The sequence below is a fragment of the Phascolarctos cinereus genome, unplaced genomic scaffold (assembly GCF_003287225.1).
Source record: "Phascolarctos cinereus isolate Bilbo 61053 unplaced genomic scaffold, phaCin_HiC Scaffold_4;HRSCAF=312, whole genome shotgun sequence".
NCBI classification, from domain to species: domain Eukaryota; kingdom Metazoa; phylum Chordata; class Mammalia; order Diprotodontia; family Phascolarctidae; genus Phascolarctos; species Phascolarctos cinereus.
Window position 1 is genome coordinate 541074567 of NW_027555847.1, and position 10368 is coordinate 541084934.

General features: G+C 37.7%; 1 protein-coding gene across 5 annotated transcripts in view; it reads left to right on the top strand.

The window, feature by feature from the left end:
• The window catches only part of ZNF236 (zinc finger protein 236), a 221866-nt gene that overhangs the window by 204290 nt on the left and 7208 nt on the right, over positions 1 to 10368 (top strand). For 3 of the 5 annotated variants that reach the window (XM_020986929.2, XM_020986928.2, XM_020986930.2), the window contains one exon: positions 8569 to 8745. In XM_020986929.2, coding sequence (XP_020842588.1) covers positions 8569 to 8745 — 177 coding nt within the window. Of the gene's footprint in view, positions 1 to 2144; positions 2490 to 8568; positions 8746 to 10368 lie in introns of those variants that run through there. The other 2 variants (XR_013486249.1, XM_078153550.1) reach the window with 2 other exon arrangements.

The window sequence follows — 10368 nt, forward strand, 5'->3', positions numbered from 1 at the left end:
TGGTTCATAATCTTAGAGTTATATTCCACTTCTTCCTCTCCTTCATCCCTAATATCTCTCATATCTGTCCCTTTCTCCTCTCTCCTGTAGTCACTGCACTTTTTCAGTTCCTTATTCCTGTCATCTTCACTGTTAATAGCTTCTCAGTTAGATTCTTGGCTTCCAAGTATGTCTCCTTGCCAAGCCATTTTCCACACAGCTGCCAAAACAATCTTTCTAATGTACAAGTCTGGCCATATCATTCCTTTGTTTCAGAAGAATCAGTGGTGTCCCTTTACCACCAAGATACAAGCAAGCCCCTTTTCTTGGCATTTTAAACTCTCCAAAATCTCTAAGCTTATCACATATTATTCTCTTTCATACCCACTGTATTTCAGCCAAATTTACCCACTTACTAGTCTTTGAACTCAGAAATCCATCTCCTCCCTACTTGCATTTGCATAGCTGTACCCAGGGCATGGAATATACTTGCTCCTTACTTCTGACTCACAAGCCTTAGCTTTTTCAAGACTCAGGTCAAGAGCACATTGGGTAGGGCCCCTGTAATGAGCTAGAGAGGTAAAAATGGACAAGAGTCACACAGGATGGGTAGGCATGAATAAATTGTGATCTGCATCATTGGAGGGAATTTCCAAATGCACACTATCACATATGCATTTGAGTATCTTTCCAGGAGGGTATTAACTTGAGGACAGTGTTGATTTGTTCATTTTAATTTTGTCTTTGTATGTCCACTACCTGTCACATTTCCGTATACATAGTAAATGCTTGATTAAAATGCTTGTTGGATTTTAGTGGAGGTGATCTTGAAATAAAGATTTTCTATTTAATGAAGGGTTAATCTTCCGGAAGCCTGACCAAAAATAAAGGTACAAGTACAATAAAACCTCGACAATATGGAAACCTAAAGAATAGCTGAGGATTTATTATGTTTAACCCTAAAACTTTTTAAAAAACCATTTTGGAGGAAAATCTTGATTATATACCTTTTCTTCCTTAAATGAGGTACACTGAAAACAATTTAACCTCTAATGTGGCCCACAGGGACCTTATGTGCAGTTTGATGAAAACCACATATTATTAACATCTGAATTGTATTTTTATTTCTTTTGTTAAATATTTCCCAGTTACATTTTAATCTGGTTGTGGCATTACACCCCCTGGCCACATGCTTGAAAGCTCTAGTGTAGAGGGTAGATTGAATCAAAGATACACTGGAGGAAGGAAGTGCTGTTAGAAGACAATAATCTAGATGATAAGATAGGAAAACTTATATATAGTAGGATTGTTTCATTGAAAATGGAGAGGAAGGATTGGATGCTGCAGGTATTGCTGAGATATAAATGGGAGGACTTGGCAACTGATAGGATGTGTGAGAATCACTGGAAAGATCAGCGGTAACTACAAGGTTACAAGCAATGGTGACTGGAAAGATGACAATGACATTCAAAGAAAATATTAGGGGAAGAGGACAAGACAAGTGAAAAAAGTGATAAGTTCAATTTTATACATGATATATTTGATGTGACAGCTGGCCATCTGGGTGGAAATAATATTAAGCTCTGAGAAGAAAATTAAGCATGTACTATAGATCTAGAACTGAAAAATACATATATGAGTAGATGAGTTTTTCAAGAGAGAATAGTAGAGAACCCAGGACAGAATTTTGGCAACATCCTAGTTTAAGTTGCTGGAGAAGCCCTTGAAAAGCCGTGAAAGCCATGAAGGGAGATAGAAAGCAGAGACAGGAAATACATTTTTAAAGAGGCTGAAAAATGAGGTTAGAAGAAGACTGTAGACTAGGAAATCAGGAATAAATAAAAGATCATGATGAGGCCAAAGGGGGATGGAGAGTGGAATTGTAGTCATAGAGAAGAATAGAACTTTGTCTGTCTCTCTCTTTTATTTTGGATCATAGTGTTTTTTGGTTTGTTTTGTACAGTATTGCCTCTTCTGCTTCTAAGAATATAAATTCACTAAGGTCAGGACAGTGTTTTGTTGGGGTTTTTTGGCTTCATACTCCTAGTATATCCTAGGATCTTTTTTTTTTTTTAGTTTATTTATTTTTAGTTTTCAGCAGTCACTTTCATAAGCTTTTGAGTTTTAAATTTTCCTCCTCCTCTCTCCCCACCTCCCTCCACAAGACGGTATACAATCTGATATAGAATCTACATATACGGAGCCAAGATGGCAGAGTGAAAGCAGTAACTTGCTTGAGCTCTCCTCCAAACCCCTCCAAATACTCATAGAAATGGCTCTAAACAAATTCTGAAGAAGCAGAACCGCAAAAAGACAGAGTGAAACAAATGTCCAGCCCAAGACAACCTGGATGATTGATCAGAAAGGTGTATCGTGCCGGGCTGGGAGCGCAGCATGGCGAGGGCGCGCAGGCCACATCAACCTGGAGCAGGCCTCAGAGGACTGACTCGTGGGCAGCTGTGGAGGTTTCCAGACTCCTCAATCCACGAATGCCAAAGACAACTTAGAAGGTCAGTGGGAAAAGTCTGTTTCTGTCGGTGCTGAGACAGGAAGGTGAGGTTTCAGCTCCATTCCCCAAGAGCGTGGCCCTGGGGGGGTGCAGCTGCTTCCCTAGCTTCCGGCCCACAGACTGAGGGGGAATCCAATGGCTGATCAGAGAGGGACTACAGGGATCTCTATGCCAGTGCGGAGGCAGGAATCTCTTGCTTTGCCCATGTTTGGATCTGGGTCACAGTTCTGGGCGGCGTTCCTGGGGTGAGGAGGAACACTGGTGTGGTGGAGCTTGTAGTGGCTGTGCAAAGGAACCCCTCCTCACAGCTACAGGACAGAAAGGAGTACTTGTGGTCACAGGCCAGGAAAGGATTAAACACCTTGCCCCATATCATACCACCTTGGAAGAACTGAAAATTTACAGGTCCCTACAAGTATCTCTGAAAACAGCTATACAAACCCCTGAAGCTTGGGACAGTACATTCTCCACATTGGAAGCAGACTCTTACCTTAACAAAGAGTTTAAAACTCAAGTAATTGGCTGGGATCATGAGCAAGCAGCACAAAAAGAGTCAGACTATATTATCTTACTTTGGTGAAAAAGAAGATCAAAAATACAACCAGAAGAAGACAACAAAGTCAAAGCTCCTACATCCAAAGCCTCCAAGAAAAATATGAATCAGTCAGGCCTTGGAAGAGCTCAAAAGGGATTTTGAGAAGCAAGTAAGGGAAGTAGAGGAAAAACTGAGAGTGATGCAAGAAAATCATGAAAAACAAGTCAACAGCTTGCTAAAGGAGACCAAAAATACTGAAGAAAATAACACCTTAAAAAATAGCCTAACCCAAATGGCAAAAGAGGTCCAAAAAGCCAATGAGGAGAAAATGCCCTAAAAAGCAAAATTGGCCAAATGGAAAAGGAAGTCCAAAAGATTACTGAAGAAAATACTTCCTTAAAAATTAGAATAGAGCAATTGGAAGATAGTGACTTTATGAGAAATCAAGACACTGTAGAACAAATCCAAAAGAATGAAAAATTAGAAAACAATGTGAAATATCTCATTGGAAAAACAACTGACCTGGAAAATAGATCCAGGAGAGAGAATTTAAAAATTATTGGACTATCTGAAAGCCATGATCAAAAAAAGAGCCTAGACATCATCTTTCAAGAAATTATCAAGGAAAACTGCCCTGATATATTAGAACCAGAGGGCAAAATAGAAATTGAAAGAATCCACAGATCTCCTCCTGAAAGAGATCCCCAAAGGAAAACTCCTAGGAATATTGTAGCCAAATTCCAGAGTTCCCAGGTCAAGGAGAAAATATTACAAGCTGCCAGAAGGAAACAGTTCAAGTACTGTGGAAACACAATCAGGATAACACAAGATTTAGCAGCTTCTACATTAAAGGACCAGGGCATGGAATATAATATTCCGGAGGGCAAAGGAGATAGGATTACAACCAAGAATCACCTACCCAGCAAAACTGAGTATAATCCTTCAGGGGAAAAAATGGTCATTCAGTGAAATAGAGGACTTTCAAGCATTCTGATGAAAAGACCAGAGCTGAATAGAAAATTTGACTTTCAAATACAGGACTCCAGTGGAACATGAAGAGGTAAACAGGAAAGAGAAATCATAAGAGACTTATTAAGATTGAACTGTTTACATTCCTGCATGGAAAGATGATATTTATAACTCATGAGACCTTTGTCAGTATTGGGGTAGTTAGAGGAAAAAAATTACATGTATGTATATGTAGATAGATAGATAGAGGGTACAGGGTGAGTTGAACATTAAGGGGTCATATCTGGAGAATAAAATTAAGGGATGAGAGAGGATGATACTCAGAGAAGAAGAAAGGGAGAGGTAGAATGGGGTAAATTATCTCACAAAAAAAAACAGAAAAGAAAAGTCTCTTACAGTGGAGGGGAAACAGGGGAAGGTAAGAGGGAATGAATGAATCTTATTCTCATAGGATTTGGCTTAAGGAGGGAATAACATACACATTCAATTGGGTATGGAAATCTGTTTTACCCTACAGGAAGATAGGGGGAGAAGGGGACAAGAGAGCAGGGGAATAGAGAGGAGGGCAGATTGGGAAAGGGGATAATCTGAAGTAAATACTTCTGAGGAGGGACAGGGTCAAAAGAAAGAATAGAATAAATGGGAGGGCAGGATAGGATTAAGGGAAATAGAGTTAGTTTTTCACAACATGTCTACTATGGAAGTGTTTTGCATAACTGTACATGTACAACCTATATTGAGTTGCTTGCCTTTTCAATGAGGGTGGGTGGGGAGGGAGGAAGAGAGAAAATTTGAAACCTAAAGTTTTAAAAACATATGTTTTAAAAAAAAAGTTTTCACATGCCACTGGCGAATAAGAAATATAGGAAATGGAGTACAGAACTCTATCCTGCTCTACAGGAAAATAGAAGGGGAAGGGAATAAGAGAAGGGGAGAGAGATAGAAGAGAGGACAGACTAGGGGAAGGGATATTCAGAATGCATGCCATCTTGGGATGGGGGAAGGGGTGAGATGGGGTGAAAATTTGGAACTCAAAAACTTGTGGGAGTGAATGTTGAAAAACTAAAAATAAATTTATGTTAAAAAAAATCTACATATACATTCCTAGTAAACATATTTTCGTATTAGTCATGTTGTAAAGAAGAATTAGAGCCAATAGGAGGAACCACAAGAAAAAAAAAAACAGAAGGAGAAAAAAGGAGCAAATAGTATGCTTTGATCTGCATTCAAACTCCGTAATTCTTTCTCTGGATGTGGATTGCATTTTCCATTGTGAGACTTTTGGAGATGTCTTAGATCTTTACATTGCTGAGAAGAGCTAAGTTCATCGAAGTTAATCATCGTATAATGTGGCTGTTACTTTGTACAGAGTTCTCCTGGTTCTGCTCACTTCACTCAGCATCAGTCCATACAGGTCTTTCCAGGTTTTTCTGAAATCTGCCTGCTCATTATTTCTTATAGCACAATAGTATTCCATTACATTTATATATCTCAACTTGTTCAGCCATTCCCCAATTGATGGGCAGCCCCTCAATTTCCAGTTCTTTGCCACCCCAGAAAGAGCTGCTATAAATTTTTGTACATGTGGGTCCTTTTTCCCATTTGTATGATCTCTTTGGGATACAGCCCTGGAAGTACTGTTGCTAGGTCAAAGTGTTTGCACATTTTTATAGCCCTTTGGGCATAGTTCCAAATTGCTCTCCAGAATGGTTGGATGTTTCACAACTCCACCAACAAGGCATTAGTGTTCCAATTTTCCCACATCTTCTCCAACATTTATCATTTTCCTGTTTTGTCACGTTAGCCAATCTGATAGGTGTGCTTCAGAGTCATTTTATACAATACAAATACAATAATTTGTATTTCTCTAATCAGTAGTGATTTAGAGCATTTTTTCATATGGCTATCTTCATAGGATCTTTGTTTTTTTAAGTTTTATTAATTTATTTTGATTTATCAACAATCACTTCCATATGCTTTTGAGTTGAAATTTTTCTCCCCCTTCTTCCCCCCACCCTCCCCACGACGGTGCACAATCTGATATAGGCTTACATTTACATTCCTATTAAACATATTTTCACATTAGTGAAGTTGTAAGTAAAAATTAAACCAATGGGAGGAACCATCAGAAAGATGAAACAAAACTCAACAGAAGGTAAAAATAAGTGATAGCATTCGACTTCCATAGTTCTTTCTTTGGATATGGACAGCATTTTCTATCCCAAGGCCTCTGGAGATGTCTTAGATCCTTGTAATGCTGAGAAGGGTTCAGTTTAACAATATTAGTCATCGCATAACATGGCTGTTATTGTGTAGAAAGTCCTCTTGGTTCTCTGCTCACTTCACTCAGCATCAGACCATATAAGTCTTTCTTGGTTTTTCTGAAGTCAGCCTGTTCGTCATTTCTTATAGCATAATAGTATTCCGTTACATTCATATACCACAACTTGCTCAGCCATTCCCCAATTGATGGACATCCTCTCAATTTCCAATTCTTTGCCACCACAAAAAAGAGCTGCTACATCATAGGATCTTAATAAAATTTTGTTTTGAATTGAAATTGCTTCAGATTTAACACCTAAAATTTGAAACTTCTTCTTTTTTGGCTAATTCAGAAATCTTTTCTGCATACTTTGTGTTTCTTGGCTGTGTTCCGAGTAGTTGAGATTTCCACACAGCTAAGTTTCCACATAGGTGGAATGTTTATATTATCTGCCATTTATAGAAAATATGAAGGTAAAGGACAACGGGAGAATGGTATACTATAAAAAAGTCAAACCAAGAAATTACATTAAGCAAGACTATTTTTATCCTTTCAGTAGAATACATAAAGATAGTTCTATAATTAATATTGAATGTAGTTCATATCTGTGGCTTTCTGCCTTAAAGCTGTGTATTAAGTGCCTAATTAGGTGAAGTAAAGAAATAAGTATTATGAAAATATGTATAATTGTCATTAGTTTTTGTGTGTTGACCTGCATTATTAGTTAGTAAATAAATGTCTTGAAATTGTTAACTTTGTGATTTAATTAATAGTCATTTAAAACCAAAATTTTTTTGAATGTACCAAGGAATAATAGTTTTAAGGAATCGGTGTTTGGGGTTGTTGACTATATTTTATACATTTGCATATTATCATGCAACAGATTTTAAAATAGCCTGAACCATGATTTATTCATTAAGTAGAAACTAATAAACATACGAAGAGTTTTTGTCTAGGGATTTCAAATCTATTTCTGGATGGAATGGGCAATGTAATTATAAGAAAATTGCTTTCTTCTAAACTGGAAGAATATTCCAGAGTGCTGTGAAATAATTTATAGAGACACACAGCGTTTATAGCTGAATTACAAGAAAACTCCTCTTGATGAAGTGCTAGAAACCATCTTGAGTATCATTTTATTTGTAGAATTAATATGCAGAATTTGCATAAGAATAGCTCTTTGGGACTTTCAGCTGCATAAGGAAAATGTTTTAAGTAGAAAAAAGATGTTCTCAAACGTGAAGATTATAAGTAGTATAAAAATTGTTCTAATTCATTACTTTTTGAAATCTCTTTCTATCCCTTCTTGCTCCTCTCCTTCCTTGCTTTCCATGATAGTGCTCACTTAGTCTTCCTGCCTCTGATTATTTCTTCTCTGTATCCTTTATTCATTTTTCTTATTTCCACTCCCAAAGTTGGAGTATTTCTCAAGGGTCTGTTCTTAAGCCATCTTCCCTTTTTACACCATTTGCTTTATTAAATTCATCCATAATTTCACTTATGAATGTGGATGATTTCTAAGTCTATATATTCAACCCCACATTTCCATTTGCTTGGTATATATCTCTGCCTAGATATTTTTCTTGACCTCATCATCTCCAAATTTTAACCCATCATTTTCTCTAAAAACCTTGGCCCCATCTTTCAGTTTTTCCTATTTCAGTTGATAGTACTAGTATTCTCCTAGTAACCCAAGCTCAGAATCTTTTTGAGTCAACTTTGACTGTCTTTTCCCCTCATTCTCAATATCTAGTCATTTTTCAGATTCTGTTACATCTCGCTGTAAAATGTTTTGTTCAGCTGTTACTACCTTTCCACTGCTCCCTCCCTGTTTCAGGGCCTTATTTTCTCTCACTCAGAGTATTGAATAAAATCTGAACCACACTGACTGCATGAAATGTTCTTTGTAATCTTATTCTGCCCTTTCTGTCTAGCCAAGTGTCTCTGGAAATATTTTAAACTGAACAAGAAGTATTTATTGAATGCCTCCCACATTTCATGCCCAACTTTGTCCTAGATGCGACAGCAAATAGAAAACTATATAGAACAATACTCTCTTAACCTTAAAGAGTTTACATTGAGTTCCTGGGACTTTAAACAAGGGCCTGTTAAATTTTTACGCTCTTTCATGTTGTAGACTAACTGGAATAAAACAAGTATGGATTATCTTAGTGATGGGGACATTAAATGAGCATTATTTTAAAAAATAACATCTTTACTTTTAAAAAAATCTAATCTTGTTTAATAAATGTATCTTATTTTCAAATGGATTCTGATATAGGAAATTTAAAAATGTTTTTCCCCTTCTCTTAGGAGAGCGTCCATTTCATTGTACTCTTTGTGAAAAAGCATTTAATCAGAAAAGTGCACTTCAGGTACATATGAAAAAGCACACAGGGGAGAGACCTTACAAATGTGATTACTGTGCAATGGGCTTTACCCAGAAAAGCAATATGAAACTCCATATGAAACGAGCACATAGCTATACTGGTAAGTATTATTATTTTAATTGTTTCTTAAGTGAGTGTATTGAAATGCACCAATTGAAGAAAATGTTGAGGCCAAAATGATTAAAAGATTATCATGAACATCAGTGAGTTTGTTATATTCACTTCTGTCCATCTCAGGACCAGCGATCATAGGACATGTCTTAAATTTTGGTCATACGTCATAAATTTAGAATTGGAAATGACTTAGAGATCCTCTAGCCTGTCACTTTCATTCTGCAGATGAAGGAACTGCAGCCCAGCAACAGTAAGTGACTTTCCCAAGGTCATAGAGCAAGTAACTTTTAGAGCTGGGAGATGAACACATTCTCTTGGAATGTCAGTCCCAGGCTCTTTCCTCCTGTGCCTGGCTGGAGGGAAATCTCTTCTTCTGATTACCCTATTAAAAACAAGTAGAGAGAAAATAAGGTTGCAGAAGTTACTGCTGGATGAAAGACAGACTAACTGTAGCTACTACCTGGCAGTCCCTACAGTTCTTTGAAAGCTGTAAAAGGAGTGCCAAGGGTACATGGTAAGAGGAGTTTGCGTCAGGGCCTGGTACTTAAGCTAAACACCACTACTGAAGTAGGAGCTGGGATCTTCCCGGGTGTTCCTAATATGCCTTATAAGATTGTTCTGTGTTGACCAATTTGTCCCATTGTGTCACAAAGCTCTGTTGAGAAGCTTAAGCTTTGTGTTATATTTGGAACCCAGAAGTGGGTTATGGACATCAGGAAATTTTGAGGGGCAGCAGTATCTGTGTTTTCATTGGTAAAAAGAATTCCTAGTGTAGAAACTTTCACCTGATGCAAATTCATAACTCATTTAAAATTTATAGTCTTAATAAGTTTTCTCAGGTGTCACTAAGGGGTTAATAGTAACTTATTAATGATCGCACATCTGAGATGTGTTGGAGGCAGAACTTTGAACCCAGGGCTTCTTGATTCCAAAACCAGCTCTCTCTCCATTATGCTTTGTAGACTTTTACATGTGCACTGTATATAATATCCTGTAGCTCTGCTGTACCCATTTCCTGGCTCTGACAGACTGAGGCATCTGTTAATTTCCTTCCCTAAAGTCCATGAGCTCTTTCTCTTTTCTCTCCTCTCTCCCCCTCGTCCTCAGAGCTAACCCTTCAGCAGGACCTGGATCTATTTTTTCTCCCTGCTTTAGCACAATTTTAAGTATAGGAATAAGTTTGATTCCAAAAACTGTTGAGGCTATTCAGGACAGTAGTTGATAATATCCATTCTTCGTTGTGTCAAGAGGAAACGCATTCTCTTCCCTACATCAGGAATGCATCTTTCCGACGACCGCTGCCCTACTTCCATCTATATTTGTTCAGATAAGGTCAACCTTAAATACTACATTGTCTGTGACATCCTCACATGGTATAGAAAAAAGTCCTGGTTTTAGAAGCAGGAGCCCTCATTCCAATCTCTTTAGCTTCTCTGAGCCTCCATTTCTTCATATTAACGTGGGAGAGTTAGGGGGATATTAATATTTATACTACCTACCTCATGGAGGCATTGCAGAGAAAGTCTTTGCAAACCTAAAAACTATTTAAATGTGAGTAGTTGTTTTTGTTCTTGTTGTTGTCGTCGTCATGGTCATCATCAGTCACTCT